At 32.1% G+C, this 21,400-nt stretch overlaps 1 protein-coding gene across 1 annotated transcript; it reads right to left on the bottom strand.

Moving 5' to 3' along the window:
* Nucleotides 1–10,285: 10,285 nt before the first annotated feature.
* Nucleotides 10,286–16,700, bottom strand: LOC134722051 (uncharacterized). The gene is made up of 3 exons (XM_063585485.1): nt 16,502–16,700; nt 12,013–12,772; nt 10,286–10,831 (listed from the first exon to the last, which is right to left on the bottom strand). Exons 1-3 carry the CDS (start codon nt 16,545–16,547, stop codon nt 10,765–10,767), a joined length of 873 nt encoding a protein of 290 aa, XP_063441555.1. The 5' UTR covers nt 16,548–16,700; the 3' UTR covers nt 10,286–10,764.
* Between the last annotated feature and the right edge of the window lie 4,700 nt (nt 16,701–21,400).

Genomic DNA, 21,400 nt, shown 5'->3' on the forward strand with positions numbered 1-21,400 from the left:
ATCTTTCATATAATTAAATCTATAATCGTGCCATAAAAGGGTACTATTATTATCATTAACATTATAATGAAATTTATGTAAATTAGTTTGTGTCTTTTGGGGTTAATTTATTATAATTGATCGAAGTGTATAATTGGTTTTTTTTTTAAATCAAAACTTTAATTTTGTGCTTTGATGATAATTATCAATATGTGTTATGACGTCTTTTCTGTAGTAACGTCACAGAACGCGTTCTTCGATATATTGGGAAAGCAGACAATTTCTATATTATCCGGGCATAAGGTTATTTCAAATTTAGAAAACTATATCTAATATAATGACAATGACATTTATAAATCAGATATTGGACACTGCTAATGAAATTGGTATAAGAAGGATGAAGTACGATATTTTACTTTACATATTATATGCAAAGGGCGTAAAACGAAATGTCTAAAAGCGTAACTTAAACTCCGCATACAAAATGCAATCTAAACAAGGGAAACTACAAAGTATCGACGATATATGTTTATGGATTAACACTATGAGACATAAAAGAATGCTCAAAACATTTTACAAACATATTGACTGTACATTTTTATATCATTTTATAACAAAAGTAATGAAAGATAGCATTGACTGATTTAAGTGCATATGGAACAAATTTTGTTGATATGAATGTGAAGTATGTTTCTTTCTCAGTTCACAGTTGGTACTTTACAATCTCTGAGTCTTGAAGGAAAACTCATTTGATTTTGTTTTAACTTGGTTTAGTCGTTCAGTGTTAAATAGTCTGTCCAATTTATCTTGCTCTTGTGTTAAATTCACGATTTATAAATCTGATTTTCTTTTTAACATATCTATTCTTAATAAATCCCCAAATTCGATCTATACGGTTAGAACCATTTAGTATTTCGCGATTTTTAATTCGTAGCATCAATTTACGCAACATACTGAATTTACAAAAACTAGAAATTATTTCAAAACTAATGTTTCAACAATCTTCAACTGAACTCATTCAGGCAAATTTGACTTCAGTTGAATTTGGCTATAAATCTAGGTCCTTTTTGAACACCGGAACAGCTCCTCAATTGTTCCGGTTCTTATACATTCTTGGCTTTCATATATTCGGCTTTGAGCATTCCTGATGAAGGAAAATTCAGCAAGCGCTTCGGACGCATGAATTTTATAAAAATGTTGTTTTTATTTTTATCAGCTGTGCACGAAGCTTTGTCTCCTCTGTGATCCAGTAATTTTTAGGTTTAGTAAGTCCAACTTTATAAATCTTATTTTCAACAGTTTTTTCTTTATTTAAGACATTTTGACAACCACCACAACTTTGGATAAGTGATTTTGGACATAGTCTTTTGAAATTGTGTTTGAAATGAAACTATTTTAACAGAGAAGAAACCAACAGCCAATCCTTAATAATAAGTTTTAAAAAACAGACAACACATAGATTAAAAATGTAGAATGCCATCAGTTTAATAATTATTTCTTTAAAATATTACCAGTGTTATTTTCTTTTTTAAAATGACCCATATAAGCTTTTGAAATTCGCAGAAAAAAAAACCCATCTCTAAGCTACGTCTGACAATGAAAGAAATGTAAATCACTAAAGACTGGAAGAGTGCATAATTTATAAATCATAATTTTAAGTATCATGGTAACACAAAATAAATCATATATCGCTCTTGCATTAAATTTAGAAAGATCTTTTGTTTTTTTATTGATTTAACAAATTTAATTGTAAGTGGTTGCTTTATGAGTACTTCTTAGTTTAAACATAGGTATTCATTTTTTTCATCTTATTATTATTTATCGATTTTGGAGTATGAACAGTTCGATTTCATTTTTATAATATTATTAAAAATGTATGTTATTGCCCAATATAAAAAAAAAATAATGATTCAAATGCTTTTGATATTTCAATTTAAGATGGGCAACTGATATTTAGTTTGTTTTTCATTTAGATAACTTTGACATGACTGGAAATAGAAATCTTCAGAGAAAGGTATGGTATATGTCATTTTGTTAACGTTTCATTTATGTATTATCTTCAACAACAAAAGTTAAATAACGAATGTTCTTTTCAATTTGGTGCTCATACTTCATTGAAGAAAGTTCCCTGTATTCCTATATATACTGCTAAATAACAACATAATGAATAATAAATAACTCAATTAGATTTCAGAAAGTTTCCAAGTCAGAGTTATGCCTTTTTTTTCTTTCTTTTTTCTTTTTTTTTTTTTTTTTATCAAAAAACATGTTTTTAATCTTTTAAAATAGAATTTACAGAATTATTTTATGTGGCGTATATTTGAAGTGATTGCATGTATTCTATTGAGATAATTAATTGTGTGTTGAGATTAAAAATTGTGCTGTATAATAAAAAGTCTTTTGAATTATGTAATAAAAGAGATATTGACTGTAAGCAATCAAGATTGGCATTAAGGTTGAGATGATTTCAACGCATATTCCCACCTTTGATTTAAAATTGTGTGTTAATAATGACAGCAGTCTATCATACTGTATTGCATCAGAACTCTTGATCAATGCTCTTCAACTTCGTACTTTATTTGGCCTTTTAAACTTTTTTGGATTCGAGCATCACTGATGAGTCTTTTGAAGAGGACACGCGCGTCTGGCGTATATACAAAATTTATGATTATTTTATTTGCTTGCTGAGAAAAACGAAAGGAATGATAACATATCAAGAAAGTGTAAGGATCAACTTTGACATCAGTACATATATTGTACCCAATTTATCCAAAGACTTATACATGCATAATAGACTGCCAAAATACTTTTATACTTGTCAACTTCTTATTACTTTTTTTTTACATTAATTCATAAATTGTAATTTAGTTAATATAATAGTGTAGGTGTAAATCCAAATTAAAGTAGTTTTTCTACCAATCCTTTTTTAATTTAAAGGCAAATAACTTGGTCTTAGGTGATTAAAACGGTGTATGTGTAAGTTTCTGCACGTCATAAAGACGCACAATTAGTCTCATGGTATGACAATTCATAATCCAGGTTGATCAAATAGATTCAGCATGGCTGAATAAAAATAACCTTTTTTTACATAATAAAACAACAACTGTCTTCTCGCACTGTTTATCGTGTTCCTACTCATATCTGGTAACATAAAGATTTTGTCAATCTTCGTCAGCTAGATACAATTCAATAAATATGACGTTCGTCGTTTCCAGTCAGCTTCCTGTATTCAAATCAGTGTGTTGTATATTACTGTAAAACCTGGTACTTTTGAAGTCATTCAATTAAAAGATTCATTAAAATGACTATGAACCTCAAACAGGCGACATAAATAAAATATTCTTTAGACTATAACAATTCAATGAAATGAAATGTAAATTACTCTTTTTCAATCTGATTTGGACTGTTTGCAGACATATCATTAGAAGTCGTACATTTAAAATAGTTTTTAAATCACATGCACTTGTATCACGGGGGAAATATCCTATATACCTTATTATAAAAGGCATATAAAACAAAACACAACAAACATACCGAAATCCGAGGAAAATTCTAAACGGAAAGTCCCTTGTCAATTGGCAAAATCAAAAGCTCAGAAACAAGAAACGAATGAACTACTTGTCTTATTCCTGGCTTGATTCATGCATTTTTTTATACCGAAAAATCTGGATTAAACCTGGTTTTAAAGCTATCTAGACCTCTCACTTGTATGACACATAGTGTTGTCATTTTTAACATTGTCATATAAGAGAGAGGATTAGCTAGCCATAAAACCAGGTTAAACCCACCATTTTTATTTCTTAACATGTCCTGTATCTAGTCAGGAATATTGCAGTTGTTATCAAATAGTTCCGTTCTATATGTGTTGGGGTTTGTTTTGTTGCACTTCACTGCTCCTGTTGTTCATTTGTTTTCCTCATATAGTTGTTGTGCTTCCCTCGGTTTTAATGTGTAACCCGGATTTGTTTGCTCTCAATTGATTAATGAATTTTGAACAGCGGTATACTACGGTTGCCTTTATTTTCAAACTGTTAAACACCTTGCAATAAAAAAAAAACTGATGGTGTAGTTCAAGCACAACCAATTCATGTATAGGATTTTGTTATTCAAATTTCATTAACCATTTAGAAAGGTATTTCCTTTATAACGCTTTTATCTCTTTAAAACCATATTAAAGAATGCATTACAAAAGTGTTAGATGGAGGTAATATTTCCTCAAACTGCAATCATGCGAATTAAGTGTAACTTTAAGGAAACTTATAACAAGACCCTGATGACCATGGATTTCTTGTGAACCTAGTCAATACCAGTATCTTAACGCATTTCCTGTGTCACTTTTAGAAACACGATAGAAAATAATTACTTTCTTTAATTTTTTTACCGTGAATCACCCCTGAATGGTTCTGTGACATACCTGTATTGACTCTTTAAACATGCTTTTAACATGAATCCTGGTATTCTGTCTTTAAGATTTGCATATATTATCATCCATATGTTGCAACTATATATGGTTTATAAAGGTAATTGGGTTTTAGAGGATATTAAAATTTTAATCTTATTATACAAAAATAAACCGTTCTGTTTTAATATCTATTTTAAACCCATTTTTAAGCGCATCATTGATCTATTAGAAACTAGAAATAAGAAGATATTTTCAATTAAAACTCAGATAAAATTTTTAATTGTATTTCATCCATGAAAATATATAGATATCGAGGGTTAAAATATCAAATATTGGAAATTCTGTCTTGTGTGTATTTTCAATCTACATGTTTACCATGGCTACAAATCCCCTCCTTTACATATCACAAAACTAAAACAAATGCTAATGAAAAACCAGAGTCCCAAGAGTGTTATTTTCATTTCCAAAACTTAAATATTTGACCATAGAATGCTATAAGGGTACACAATATAAAACTAATTGGTTACTGCAAAACTGAAAAATGCTAATTACAAAAACAGAAAATATTTAAAAATCATCTTTTTGATATTTCCTCATTTACCGTGTAATAGTATTTTCAAGCCTAAACTCAAATATTCTTCTTTAATTTTGATATTTTATCTGTCTTCATCTCAACAGATGACATTATGCAGCATTTCAAACATAAACAGTTGAATTTCAATAACAAATGCTCGTATGCTTTTAAAATAGAAATGAAAGTGTCCTAATTATTAAAACAAACGTTATTGAAGATTATATCGAATAAATAAAGTGGTTTTGGCGAAGTAAAACTGATATCGACCTGAAAAATCCAATTCATTTGTTTTCCATTTGACCGTTTTCAATGATTGAGTTTTAATGTAAAACCATTGTTTTGATTTTGAATTAATCTAAATCGTTCTAAAGATATGACTGGTAGCATGTCCGTGTAAGACTCTCTCCAAGTGATCTTAGTTCTCACTTATTTTAAACATTGAACTCTCAATTTTGACTTCTGATACCATTGTCTACACAGCTGCTTCTTTGGTCTTCCTTATATCAACATAACAGTATGACAACCAAAGTTAGAGCAAAATATGATTTTATCGTGCTCAGTAGAAGCTACGCCCTAAACGAGCTATACTGAAACATACATTTTACTTGAAGAATTATCAAAGGTACCAGGATTATGATTTAATACGCCAGACGCGCGTTTCGTCTACATTAGACTCATCAGTAACGCTGAGATCAAAATATTTATAAAGCCAAACAGGTACAAAGTTGAAGAGAATTGAAGACCCAAAGTTCCAACAGGTTGTATAAATACTGCTAAGGTAATTTATTCCTGGGGTTAAGCAAATCCTTTTGCAATCAAAAAATTTATAAAAATGACCATATAATTGATATTCATGTCAACAATGAAGTGCTGACTACTGGGCTTATGATACCCTCGGGGACGAAACTCCACAAGCATTGACATTGACCCAGTGGTGTAAATAGTTATCAAAGTTACCAGGATATTATTTTTAATACGCCAGACGCGCGTTTCGTCTACATTAGACTCATCAGTGACGCTCAGATCAAAATAGTTATAAAGCCAAACAGGTACAAAGTTGAAGAGCATTGAGGACAAAAAATATCAAAAGGTTGTATAAATACTGCTAAGGTAATTTATTCCTGGGGTTAAGAAAATCCTTATTTTTTGAAAAATCAAAGTTTTGTAAACAGGAAATTTAGAAAAATGACATATAATTGATATTCATGTCAACACCGAAGTGCTGATTACTGGGCTTATGATACCCTCGGGACGAAACTCCACCAGCAGTGACATTGACCCAGTGGTGTAAATAGTTATCAAAGGTACCAAGATTAAAATTTAATACGCCAGACGCGCGTTTCGTCTACATTAGACTCATCAGTGACGCTCAGATCAAAATAGTTGTAAAGCCAAACAAGCACAAAGTTGAAGAGCATTGATGACTCAAAATTTTAAAAGATTATGCCAAATACGACTAAGGTAATCTTTTCCTGGGATAAGAACATCCTTATTTTTTTCAAAATATTGAAATTTTGAAAAGTGAACTTTTATCAGAAGTAGAATGCAGACGCTTGTAGAAAAAAAGATTGATGTCTCTTTGAAAGATTCCACACTTCCATTCTCAATTGTATTTACTCTCAAATCGAGAGTATTACAAGTCAAACTTAAGATAACTAGAAGGAAAAAAGAGAGAACACGCTGAAAGGTCTTGCCTCCATTCTTCATACATAATTTGATTAATGTTGATAGTCTTGAAGATTAAGATTTACTACAACTATCACATCAACTAAGATTATCCATAGTCCATGAAAGTGAAATCAATGTCAGATGAACCCTACCAGGTATACATGTACACAATCATTACATACACCAAATAATTGAGAAGTATACAACATTCAGACCAAACCATAAACACTTTTAATATTGACCAAAACAATGAAAATTGGATCAAGGTTAGATGAACAATACCAGACAGACATGTTCCCAGTCACAAAAAAGAATCTATCGTATGGCTTATAGAACTGACAAAAAGACTAAACCAGAAAAACTTAACATTGTTCAATGAACCATGAAAATGAGGTCGAAGTAAGATGAACCATGTCAGACAGATATGTACACCTTACAATCATTATATACACCAAATACTAGTATTTTGCCTACTGCTAACAGTATCTCAGGAACGGACCTAATCATGTACTTTTAAAATTGATCCATGAAATAACTTCGAGGTGAGGTGAAACCCCTCAGGCGAACATGTAGATTATGCAAGGAACCCATATACTAAATACAGTAGCGTATTACTCATGATGAGAAATTCGTATAACAAAAATACTAAAACTATTTTTCAAGTTGTCGCTGAACAAAGAAAATAAGGTCAAAGACAATAAACATATGACAGTCGTAAACTTCATAAATTAAGGCATCTGTATACAAAGTATGAAGCTGTCAGTTCTTCTTTATTCTAAAATATAACGTTTGATACAATATCTTAAGCTCAAAATTGTCAATAACACTTCCCTGCGAAATGCAGTATCGACAGGTCCGAAATATCGTGAGCCTAAATCCATCAATTGGAAATACAACTTTAAAGTTTTGATGGATTCAGTCGAGGATTATGGAAGGCAATGGGCTAAGCGAGAGATGGAAGACATACACACTCTTTCCGAATGGATTAAGGTGGTGATGTCGATGAAGAAACTGAATGGATCTATCAATGCCCATACTATGTCAATCTTTCAAAAGATCCAATGTTGCAAAACACTTGCCCTACCTCCATGACAAATATGTTGTTGTACCCGCAGATAAAGCCCCAAACAACATCGTTTTGTGTGTGTAAAACTCATTACAGTACCTGCTTGATCAACGAATTAGGTATTGACAATTCACCTGAAAAGTCAACATATACCCTCACGACACTTACCAACGAGTAAATCCTGGATAACCATAGGTCTGTTCTATGTTTCTCTGGAATTTCAACCAAAGATGAAGAACTTGATCTTCCATCACTGAACGTATTGGATACCTAAACTACACAAGTGTCCTTACAAACAACGGTATCTTGCTGGGTCTTCAAAGTGCTCCACGAAACTTCTTTCTAAATTATTAACATCTATTTTATCAGCAATCAAAACCAGGCTTCAGAGTTATTGTGAAACTGCCTATTCTAGAGGTGGTGTGAATCAGATGTGGATACTAAAAAAATCCAAAGATCTTTTAGAGTACATACAATCTAACCATCTTTCATCTTGCAATAGTAGTAAAACATTTGACTTTTCTACACTTTACACAAGTATTCCACATTCCAAACTAAAAGACAAATTGAAAGAGTTGGTATTGCTTTGTTTCATAAAAAAGAATGGCCAACGTAGATACAAGTATCTTGTCTTAGGGAGGGTCATATCCTTCTTTGTAAAGGACCACTCTGATTTAAACTTATAAACAAAAAATTCTCTGAAACTGACATTATCAAGATGCTTGATTTCTTGATTGACAACGTATTTGTTACGTTCAGAGGACGTGTTTTTAAACAGACTGTCGGCATTTGAATGGGTACCAGTTGTGTCCATTTTCTTGTCGACTTTTTACTCTTGATATGAGGATAACTTCATACAGGAACTTCTCTGGAAGAAAGATAAGAAGTTAGCAATATTTAACCCTATTTTCCGCTATATAGATGATGTTCTTTCACTAAATAGTTCAACATTTGGTGACAATGTTGAACGAAACTATCCCATCGAACTAGAGATAAAGGATACAACAGATAGTTAAGTCAGCCTCATATCTTGAATTACATCTAGAAATTGACAATGAGGGTCGGTTGAAAACAAAACTTTACGACAAAAGAGATGATTTCAGCTTTCCAATTGTGACCTTTCCATTTCTAAGTAGCAAAAGTCCAGCAGCACCTCCATGCGGGGTATATATCTTCCAGTTGATACAATATGTCCGTGCTTGCATATATTTTGTAATTTACCTCTTGTTTCACATGTCAATGTGACGGAGTGTTTTTAAAATAAAGCATATTGTATATTGTATACATAGAATATTGTAGTATCATGTTTTTTTTTTATAGAGAGTTGCTGCTCACAAGAAAGCTATAAAACCAAGAGTTCCAAATGATGCAGTTGAAATCGTCCCTTCGTAAATTTTACGGACGCCATCACGAGTTGGTTGACCGTTATGGAATAACCGTTTCACTAATGATATCGGATATGTTCCTTACGTCGTTACTACATTCCCTTCCCTTTCATGAATGTGACCTACCAAATAACACTATTTATCGGATTTGTTATAACATGTGCAACACGAAGGGTGCCACATGTGGAGCAGGATCTGCTTATCCTTCCGGGGCACCTGAGATCATCCCTAGTTTTGGGTTTGGTTCGTGTTACTAATTCTTTAGTTTTCCAGGTGGTGTCATGTGTACTATTGTTTGTGTCTTTTCAATTTTAGCCATGGCGTTGTCAGTTCATTTTCTATTTATTAGTTTGACTGTCCCTCTGGTAGGTACCAGTCTTGTATTACATTTTCAATTTCCGGTGCATGCACCGCATGTCAAAACATGGAGGGTAATAAAATAGTCCCAATTTTTCTGAATTTTTTTCTGCACTGCCTAGCCTATAAACTGTTTAATTAAAACTTTGTGATGAATCGAAAGTACTATTTAAATGTAACAAAAATATGTCATCTTTTTTTCAGAAATTAAAACAGGAAGGTGGAAGGATCTCATGTTTACTAGAAGAGGTGCAGTCGGATGAAAACAGCAAACAGAAAGTAGAAAAAGGAAGTTTTGACATTGAGGTTGATTAACTTATTATTCTTCGTGGCAAGGTGCCTTTTTTTTTTGCCTGAAATCATAGTATAACATTACTAAATGCATGATATGTAGATTAAATATTTTTTCTATGTAGCATTTTTGAATAAAAAAAAATTGAAGATCAGCTGTTTTGCATGTAAGCCTATGGAGCAATCAATTACACGACTGCAACCTGGTATCTTTCGTCCCTAATTTATAGGATTGTTATCTATATGTCTCGATATTGCGACTACCGTAGAATGTGAAACAAAAGAAAAACGTTCCGATTCATAAAAGTATAAGTAAAGGCAACAGTAGTATACCGCTGTTCAAAAGTCATAAATCGATTGAGAGCAAACAAATCCGGGTTACAAACTAAAATCGAGGGAAACACATCAACTAAAAGAGGGAAACAACGAATCAACAAAAACACTGACGTGCAATAAATTAAAAAAAAACGACAAATGCCACATACAGACATAAAATAAAATAGACCATGAGATTATTACGCGTACGTACTTCACATGTCTTCCTGTTTAAATTAACACAGTAACAAAATACAAATTCTTTATTAAAAGTAAAGTTTATAAATGACAATAATTATGCATAGTAATAATATACATTGTAATATTATATCTCATTTTAAAATGTCGAATATTGCATGATAGCGTACGTACAAGCTTCATATAGTATAGAACAAATTAATATAAAACGAACCATTTTAAAAAAAAAAGTTGTGATAAATTATGGCGACATTTACGGTTCCTTTCTAAAAATATTGTCGTTGAATCAAAATAAGATAGTATTTCCAATCACACCAAATGTAGTCCGGTTAAAAACTTGTGTGGGTTTCTTTTTTTTTCATTAAAAAAACATTCTTAAAGCGTAAATGAAGTTATGAAAGCTAAAATTACGAAAGCAAAAAAACCATTCAATTACAAATTCAGTATTTGAACATCTTTCAATGACAATGATTTAGAATTATCAACAGACTAAAATATGAAAAAGTCTATAAAATTATATACGAATAAATCAGTCTATGATCTTTTCTACACAAGCTCCTCTTTTCGACATGTGGATATCAATCTTGCTGTTCCTCCTGGAATGAAAATTGTGTAATATATTATAATAAATACCAACGAAAATTATAGTTATAACGTCGCCATGTTTTTAAATGCAGTGAAATAGCTATTTTCAATTATGCACGAAATTGTGTCACGATAAAACAAAAGAAAATTGAATTAACTGTCATATTCTCTCTTTTTTCTCGATAAACTAATTTGCAGTTGTCTTTTCATTTGTTTTCATCAGTATAGACGAGGAAAACAAGACTTAGTTTTGTTACAACAGTTACTCTTTGGACAGATTTATTAGACCCGTGACCTTCAAAATCAGACCAAGTAAGGCACGTGATTTATGAGTTTGAATGTCCCTCTGGTATATTTCGCCCCTCTTTTACAATTTCTGAGGCAATATTCAATTTTTCCAAAATGTTATTGAATGTAAATAAATTTGATTTCTGGTTTCATGCGGTATGACGGTGTTTGTGTTTACTTCCATGCGTGAAGGAAGTACTTCATATATCGGATATAGGATTGTGTCGTCATCGAATCAAACTTATCACCGGAATAAAACTTGAACGAGCAGCATGCCGGGTCCAACATGTGGAGCCTGGATAGCGTATTTTCCTGGAGTCCATGAGTTCCTCTCGGTTTTTGAGTGTGATGTGTTGATGAATCTTTACGGATTTATTTTCAGTGTTTTATGGACTTGTTCGTGTTTTCGCTTTTTGCCATAGCGTTGTAAGTTATTTTTCCGACTGATTAGTTTTGAATGTCTCTGGTATCTTCCATATAAATATAAAGCTATCAAATTATGAGGCGACATAGACCTTGAGGTAGACAGATAACATTGAATTATCAGAACGAGAACAATTTAAAATTTGTGACGAACGATCCTTTTGGAATAACTAACTTGTAATAACAACCACGTTTTCTTTGGAATAAACTTTTATGTAAAAGCAGCTATTTGTTTTAATAACACATTTGATACATTAACGTGTGGTGGGTTGGCTTGATGTGGGAAACACTCTTTGTGACGCATGTTAACGTCTAGCAATTAATGGTTTATCTCACAAATATTTAAATATGATAGTAGTTGTACCACCGAAGCTTTTCTGTTTTACCTATTCCTATTCCGTTTCCAGTCCTAAGATATAAAACAGGGTTCAAACGAAAACAATTTGAATTAAAAAATATAACTTTTTGTAGCTTTACTTACTTGCACATTTCTTCCATCAACAAACATCTGTTTTGATATGTTTTTCCATCATTACCGCAAATCTCTTTTTTATACTCCGGGCATTTTCTGGTCTCTCTTTTCTTGCAAAACGAACTTTCATGACTAAGATGTTGTTTGTTTCCTCTACCGAAAGGCTTTGGTCCGTGTCCGGGCCTTCCTAGACCTCTGTCTATTTTCAAGTGATCTCCTTTATTCCCTTTTCGTTCGTGATCCTTCTTGTCCAATCCGTTGAGATCAAAAGGCTTCATATGTCCTCTTCGTTGATTCCTGTATCTCTGTATGAATTTGTGTAGACGTCTCCCTTCAAACCTTTTATGTGTATCCATATAACTTTTCATTGAATGGCGTCTAGAAAACCTGTCCGCCATGTGATTTCTTGGTGAGTTTCTTTTTTCGGACGATCTATTTTTCTTTTTTTGAATTTTATCACGGATAGTTTTGTGTTTTAAGTTGACAAGATGTTCAGGATGTCGTTTCTCTTCTTTCTTTCCATCATCAACATGATTTTTCTTTTGTTCTTCTTTCTTCGTTTTTACTTGGTGCCATTGTGTATTGGGACTACTGAACCTTTCCCACTTATGTGCGTACTCCTTAAACTTTCTCTGTACATGTCCCAATGGTGAACGTGGACTGTGCTTACCATGAACATTTTCTTTATCTTCGTGTGTTACTATCTTTTTATTTGGACCAAAGCTCTTTCGTTTTGAATGATTTTCATGGTCTGGTTTTAGACAAGTAGCTGAAAAAGATAAGTATTTAATATTTACTGTACTTCAATAAGTCCAATATAAGAAAAAGCATGCAAGCTGTGGTATCCACTTTATTAAATTAGCAATGTAATTGTGTACGATTGTTTTTCTGATATTTGTACGCTGAATTACGCTCAATGCAATCATGGTACTAGTATATACATCACTAAGATGTCAGAAACAATTTGATAACGAGAAAGTCAACCAAAATACTTATCCCACGTCTAGAGTTTCTGACAACGGTAAAATTACCCACAACACTTATCCCTGGTCCATGTCCAAAGTTTCTGCCAATGGTAAAAGTAACCACAACACTCAGACCTGTTCCTTGTCCAGAGTTTCTGACAATGGTAAAATTAACCACAACACTTATCCCTGGTCCATGTCCAGAGTTTCTGACACGGTTAAATTAACCACAACACTTATCTCATGTCCAGACTTTCTGAAAACGGTTAAATAAACCACAACACCAATCCCATTTCTAGACTCTCTGACAACGGTAAAATGAACAACAATACTTATCCCCTGTCCAGACTTTCTGACAACTGTAAAATTAACCAAAACACTTATTCCTGATCCATGTCCAGAGTTTCTGACAATGGTAAAAATAACCACAACACTCATCCCTGTTCCTTGTCCAGACCTTCTGACAACTGTAAAATTAACCACAACAGTTATCCCATGTCTAGAGTTTCTGACAACGGCAAAATTAAACCACATCACTTATCCCATGACCAGAATTTCTAAAAACGGCAAAATTAATCACAAAACTTATCCCATATCCAGAGTTTCTGACAACGGTAAAACTAACCACAACACTAATCACATGTCCAGAGTTTCTGGCAATGGCAAAATTAAGCACAAAAGTTATCCCATGTTCAGAGTTTCTGACAACGATAAAATTAACCACAACACTTATCTTTAGTCCAGAGTTTCAGAAAACGGTAAAATTAACCACAACACTTATCCCATGTCAAGAATTTGACAATGGTAAAATTAACCACAACACTTATCCCATGTCTAGAGTTTCTGACGACGGTAAAATTAACAACTGCACTTATATCATGTCCAGAGTTTCTGACAACGGTAAAATTAACCACAACACTTATCCCATGTCCAGACTTTCTAACAACGGTAAAATTACCACAACACTAATCCCATGTCAAGAATTTGACAATGGTAAAATTAACCACAACACTTATCCCATGTCAAGAATTTGACAATGGTAAAATTAACCACAACACTTATCCCATGTCTAGAGTTTCTGACGACGGTAAAATTAACAACTGCACTTATATCATGTCCAGAGTTTCTGACAACGGTAAAATTAACCACAACACTAATCCCTTGTCCAGAATTTCTGACAACGGTAAAATTAACCACAACACTTATCTTTAGTCCAGAGTTTCTGACAACGGCAAATTTGACCATGAAACTTATCTTATGTCCAAAGTTTCTGACAACGGCAAAATAAACCACAATATTTATCACATGTCCAAAGTTTCTGACAACGGTAAAATTAACCACAACACTTATCTTTAGTCCAGAGTTTCTGAAAACGGTAAAATTAACCACGACACTTATCCCATGTCTAGAGTTTCTGACAGCGGTAACTTATCACATGTGTAAAGTTTCATCATAGGTTTTGGTTTTATTTATAAAGGATTTTTTTTAATAATGACGTAAACAGAAATTAAGAAGAAATGCAAATCAACCAAATTCACTGAAATGTAATGAACTGTTAAATAGTTAAAATCTTTCTGATCTTAACCCTTTGTTTGAATTTATGAGACAAACCAATATGCATGTAGGCTTTCCTGAGTAACTTATGCACTTGATAACATTTAGTTTAATCTGTATACTGTGATTTATGATATTTGCCTGCGTCGTGCTTTTGTATAATTTTTTAATGTCTGTGCATATATATACATTATGTAATATATTTTGTGTGTTTAACTATGTCTATAACAATGTAATTTGGTTTGTTGCGAAATAAAAATATATAACATGTATTAGGCAGGCATTGCCTGATATAGATTAGAGAGATTTGGTGAAACATCCAATGACAATTGTTGCATGATTATAAAGTGACTGATTGGTGGTTTTTGCTTTAATTTTAGTTGCAAATATTTCGTGCATAATAATCTTTAGGAAAAAAAATCAAAAAATACAATATGTAGGTTTTGCAAAGAGGGTCACTTGCGAATAAGGACAAAGATCACTGCCAACTACTATTGCAAAATAAGGGGTTGTTGGGTAAGGGCAGAAATGTCTTGCGTTTCTGAAAATTGGCGTTTTCTCGATAGGTATTTTTCAGAAATACTCCCCCAAACACAATATCTACTATATTTGTTCAATATCTTATAATTTTATATTAGCAATTTTCCCTGAAATATACAAGGTTAAATAATTCAAATCTATGAACGGATCTTTAAATCTACATATGTCAGTTCAGTTTATGACAGTCAGTGTAATTTGGCATGAAACTAATTAAAAAGTGGTATCTTATTTCAAAATTGGTATATACTTTATATACATATTACTTTTAACGCGAATTGCCTTTTGCTGATTTAATTTACGTCAAGGGCTGTTGACCGAAAATGTATTAAACTAATTTCAAAGAATTTAAATCAACCGTTACAAATAGTGTCTGGTGGGATTTTAAAGTAAACAAAAATATGTTACATGATCTTACATCAAATCACATGAATCCATGAATTATGTTGAATTATGTTTTACTTTATATATGTAAAAATGGGTAAAAATGATCGGTTTAAATGTTTTTCTTATTTTCGATAGATCATAATTTTTTCAACACTCATGAATTGAAATGCGGATTTAAACGTTCTCTTGTCTAGTATACTATATAACATGTATTCCCTTATTCTTTCATTCATTCCTAATATTCATTTAGTCAATATACCTAGATATAACCTAAGACTTACTATACTTTCATAACATTATGAAATGTTGTACTGTTAATGAATGCAATAACCTTGTTTTTACTCTACATTATGTTTCATAGACTGATTGAATACACATATATGCTTTATTTTTTATAATCTTTTCATGTTCCTTTTATACTTTTGACTAAATTTATCTTTTTGTGGTAATCTTGAGGTCTGGAGCACACATCCATCAAACACCTCACCTAATCGCTCCGAATCATTAACTGTTAGAACAAACAATTACATAATGTGTTGTAAATCCCCTTTTCTAACTTTGGACTTTGCTCCCAGGTGTACATAGTAAATGAAAATCGAACAATCCTATATATTTTGAGTCACATGGAAACAGCCAACCTGAATCTGGGACTATTATACTGATAATTTGTCTAATAGTCCCAGCCTAAATATCAACAATTAAGACACACAAGAAACAAGCCTTGTTGATTCATCACCAAGGTATTGAATAAAGATATTTTAGTTTTTCTCTTTTATATTTCCTATAGACCTGCATAGGATTGACTAAAACTATGTTGTCGCAGTGGTTTTTTTAACCTTTTTATCAATTGTAGGTGCTCACGTCCTTCACGCATTTGATTTACGTTTTAACATTATCTGTTATTTTACAGATTTCTGACCCTTACTAAATTATACTAAGCGTCATAAATTAATATTTCTACTTTAACACCCAGTACATTTTTCTTAGATCTAGCAAATAACAAAATAAAACAATTCTATATTTGAGTTCAGTAAATCTTGTAAAACTAAGCCTACCTATGTCTAGTAGAATAACTAATCCAACGAAAAAAATCAACTTCATTTTGATTCTTTTTTCGGGTAAATACTTCCACCTGTACACAAAAGTTAACCCGTTCTTTCTTCAAGTATACAGGTACGATAATATCTATCTTTAAACCCTCAGGCGATATAGGTGTGCAAGTAGCATGACAAATTGAACACAATGTGAGCAATTTAAATTTAGACATTTGTCATATATAGTATGTACCCAACTTATCAGAACATGATGGCATCAAATCTAAACTTGGTTAAAAGTGGTTAGTCCCATCTTTGGCATACCATTCACACACTGATTCCTCAAATTAGCTCTATTAATTATGTTAATCGCCCTTAATTTACAAGTTTGATTCAGACTGATGTTTTTAGTTTTTTTATTTGTAAAATTGCAGTTTTATATGAAAACTAAAGAAGTCTCAGTATGCGAATGCCCGTAGAAAGACTGTCGAACTTTGTATGATATATATTTTTTCGTTCAACAAAATTTGGCCAAAAAATGTTTCAATAAGACACAGTTCACAGCAAATTTAGCCCGATAGATCTCACTGTGTTAAAGTATAAAACCTACACAAACCCTTGTTTATAGATCCTCCGACAGTCTTCCAAATACCTATAGATGCGCATCATTTATTTAGTAAACTGAGTATGGAACAATTAAAAATTTTGCTAAAGCTAAACCAAATCTACGGCAGTGATTGTTATGTTTTATATCAAACATGGTTGTGCTTGACAAGGTTACTGTAATCTGATCAAATAGATTAATTCAATTTGAAGCTTTATTTATAGTCGGCATGTTACATAACAAATACACATAAGCTCTCTGAGCTTTTATGACCGATAAATACATATATTACATAATAATCATACACATTACTAATATTAAAGCATAAAAGATATAGAACATACATTTCATGCACATTTAGGCTGCCACTAATTTAAATACTATATATTATACATTTGCATCAGCACTAAGCTAAAAGCAACATGAAACTAAAGCACAGCAATCACAAATTATAAAAAAGCTTCAGCAAAGATAACAGAACATGTTTTTTCTATGTACTAAGGCCATCGGCAGATATTACAAGATACCGATTTGCTTTCGTCTGTGGTGCTCGAACCCAATGTTGGAAAACCATAGGACCAAATCGGTAATTGAAAAAGCAAAACAAATGATTCCTAACCCAGCAGCAAAGCCTATGTACGCCAGAATGATACCTTCGATTTTAACCCCCCCCCCCCCCCACACACACACAATTTTTTTTTTTACAACTGACATATGAAATACCAGAGTAAAGGACAGAACGAAGTTTTCAAGTAAAGGCAAAATGTACATATTGATTTGAAACGCTAGAATAGATTTATGAATTTCTTAATATCTTGCAAATGCGAGTCCTGAGAAGAAAAGAAAATATGTACATATTTATATTAGTGTCCTGTGGCCAAAAAATGACAATTCAATATATATAAATAATATATTATATTTGCCCTCGTGAAAAAAAATCGTACATCTTCAATTTAAATTCAGCAGTTATTGTACATAAGTAAAAGTAATTTGCCTCTCAGCAGTGTTTACAGTATAGTCAGTTCTAAATGTGGTTAGTGACGCGAATCGCTTAGATCTGTATAGCTATTTATCATTATAATAGTCCAATCCAAAGGTTAGATTCTACGGTTGATAAAATGATACATTTTGCCATTTTAGTTTTAAAATGTGTGATCTTATGCAGACTGTATGATTAATATTTAAAATTGATAAATAAATGATAAAATACGGCTTATGTTGATAACTCAGATGTAGAAATCATACCCATTACTCTAGCATTATATTGTTGCAAGTTTGACTATTCAAAAGAAAAGAAAGTTGTTGTAAAAATCAGGAAATATGGCATGATTGCCGATAACGGAAATTTATCCAACAAAGATGTAATGGAGTTATCAACTTGTCTATTTAAAAAAAAACTTCTCCTGCTTTACTTATCATGATAAATTTGATTCTAAAGTTAAATCTAAGGTACCTCAGTATCACAAGTTAACATTCTTAATTATCAATGATCCATGATAATGAAATCAAGGTAAAATAAATCTAGGAAAAAGACTTTACCAGTAAAAATTGACATTGGCCAATGAACCATGAAAATGAGGTCAAGATCAGATGAACCTTGCCAGACAGAAAGGTACAACTTACAATCATTCTATATGATCTAAATATAGTTGACCTAATTCTTTTTTTATAGTATCAGTAAAGTTGACCAAACTTGGGGGGAAAATATACTTTCTTAATGCTTGATTTCGTGGTTTCGTCAAAGTTTGCAAACAAGCCTTTGATAAATATTTACTTTGTAGAACTTTTAACATTTTTGTTAATCTGAACCAACAAAATCACCATAAATTAGTACCTAACTGGTAATAATGAACAGGCTCGGATCCAGAGGAGAGGTTCCGGGGGTTGGAACCCCCCCTTTTTTTTACGATCAATGCATTTGAATGGGGACATGTAATTAGACCCCCCCCCTTTTTGTCCTGTGTTAGGACACCCCCCCCCCCAGCAACTGAAATTGGTAAATAAGTTTCTGCCAAATTGAATTCCTGTTGAAATACTATAATGATTAAGAGTAAGCTGTGTATTTCAGAGTAAAGTTTGTATCATCTTTCATCTGGAGAGTATATTGCCAAGTTAATCCTATATTGCTGATTTGGCAATATGCTTTTAACAAATTTGGATATAAGTAAGAAACTAATGTTCCAACTCCCTCTAACAAATTTGGATATAAGTAAGATCTAAAGTTTCAACTCCCTTTAACAAATTTGGATATAAGTAAGAAACTAATGTTTCAACTCCCTCTAACAAATTTGGATATAAGTAAGAAACTAATGTTCCAACTTCCTCTGACAAAGTTGGATATAAGTAAGAAACTAATATTCCAACTCCCTCTAACAAATTTGGATATAAGTAAGAAACTAATGTTCAAACTTCATCTAACAAATTTGGATATAAGTAAGAAACTAATGTTCCAACTCCCTCTGACAAAGTTGGATATAAGTAAGAAACTAATGTTCCAACTCCCTCTAACAAATTTGGATATAATTAAGAAACTAATGTTCCAACTCCCTCTGACAAAGTTGATCTCGAGCAGATTTTGCTTCAAATTTTTGTACTATTTCCTGCCCATCAATTGTTCAGGTACTTATAAATCCTTGGCTTATATATTTTGAGCATATCTTTCTATCAAAACAAGGGGACTTATTTTTTCTTTGGGGAGGGGGAGGAAGTGGGGTAAATGATACCCCCTCTTTTGTGGTAGTCATCATGAAAAGCCTGCATATAGCTAATGGCAAGTAAGTTAAAAAATAATAACTAGAAATTTAAGAGCAATTTATTAACAAATGTATAACAAAACCTCTATATTGTATAAAAAAAAGGCATCATGATGTAAATGTTATTTGAATTTTTCATTTTACAGTTTTTATAGCTACATGATATATTTGGAATATTTCTTCTCATCACACTCAGTTGTACAGTAAAGTTCTTTGAACTATTTTTACCATACAAAATAATACAGAGATAACATTCTATGAAGATTGAACTAATAAAAAAACATGCTAAAAAAAGAGGCTCACCTAGCATTTTTGCATAAAATTGATACAAAAGATTAGGAATAGTTTTGATGGTCTCTAGCAAAAAGGCAACAAATGATAAAATTGTTTATCAAGGGCAATAACTCATATAAAGAGTTGACTGACAATTTCAATCATAAGGACTTTTTTGTCCTAATTGATGTTTTTTCATGTTAATAGTTTTTTATCTACTTCGTTTCTGCAAAAAAAAAAAAAAATGTTATATGAAAAAATCGTCTTTTCAGAGCAATTTAGCAAAAGTGTAGATATTGTCCAACTGACCATAGTTGCCATTTACAATTCATCTAGGGCAATAACTCTTATAAAGAGTTGACAGACAATCTCATCAATGATGGATGAAGATGGAAGTTTTTAACGACCTTGACTTGCTATACAGCCCTTGCACGGTCAGTCTCATCCATGAAAACTTATTCATATATGTTGTTTTGATGATGAATTTATGCTACAACAGGTTTTTTTCTATCTACTATACTCTCCACAAAAAGCACAAAATTGGATAAACATCTTTCAGGGGCATTAACTCCTTTAAGCCAAATGAAAATATCACCCATGTTCACCTTTATGTAGATATTGTAATGATAATTGTAGTTGTTAGTAGTTTCAAGTAAAAAAAAACAAATATGGATGAATTTAACCTTTAAGGGGTAGAAGCTCCTGCATTGTGACAATTTACAATTTCTACCATGATGATATACCAAGAACTTGTAGATATTTTCCTGCTGATCATTTAAGTCTTTTCCTGTTAAATGTATCTATTACAGTTTCATAGATAAAAGCCATATTTGCATTTTTAAAAAGTTCTAATTTAAGGGCAATAACTCCTATCTTGGGTGTCCTTGTATGGAATTGTTGATTGACAGGTATTCATCAAATTCATTTTTTAAACCAAAGAATAATTAGGATCAAGTTTGGTTCAAATAAGCACATAGTTTCAAAGGAAAAGGTTTTTAGAAACGTCAAGGAAAGACCATGAACACCAGGTGAGCTAAAAATATACATTTTTTTTAGAATAGATATTTGATTAAAAAAAAATAAGTTTAAAATAAATTCTCAACTCAACATTTTCTAACTCGAATAATTCAAGCCCTTTCCATGTCCGATTTTCTCCCACACGAGGGCTCGAACTCCTTATGATCATTGGCCGCGTCGCCTGCTCTCTGTGCGAGAGAGCCAATCGGCGGCGATCAGGATAATGAGCCTGCGCAACTGTCTTGTAATGGTCTTACCAAACACGTGTGTTCA

This window comes from Mytilus trossulus, chromosome 6, assembly GCF_036588685.1.
Source record: "Mytilus trossulus isolate FHL-02 chromosome 6, PNRI_Mtr1.1.1.hap1, whole genome shotgun sequence".
Classification (NCBI taxonomy): domain Eukaryota; kingdom Metazoa; phylum Mollusca; class Bivalvia; order Mytilida; family Mytilidae; genus Mytilus; species Mytilus trossulus.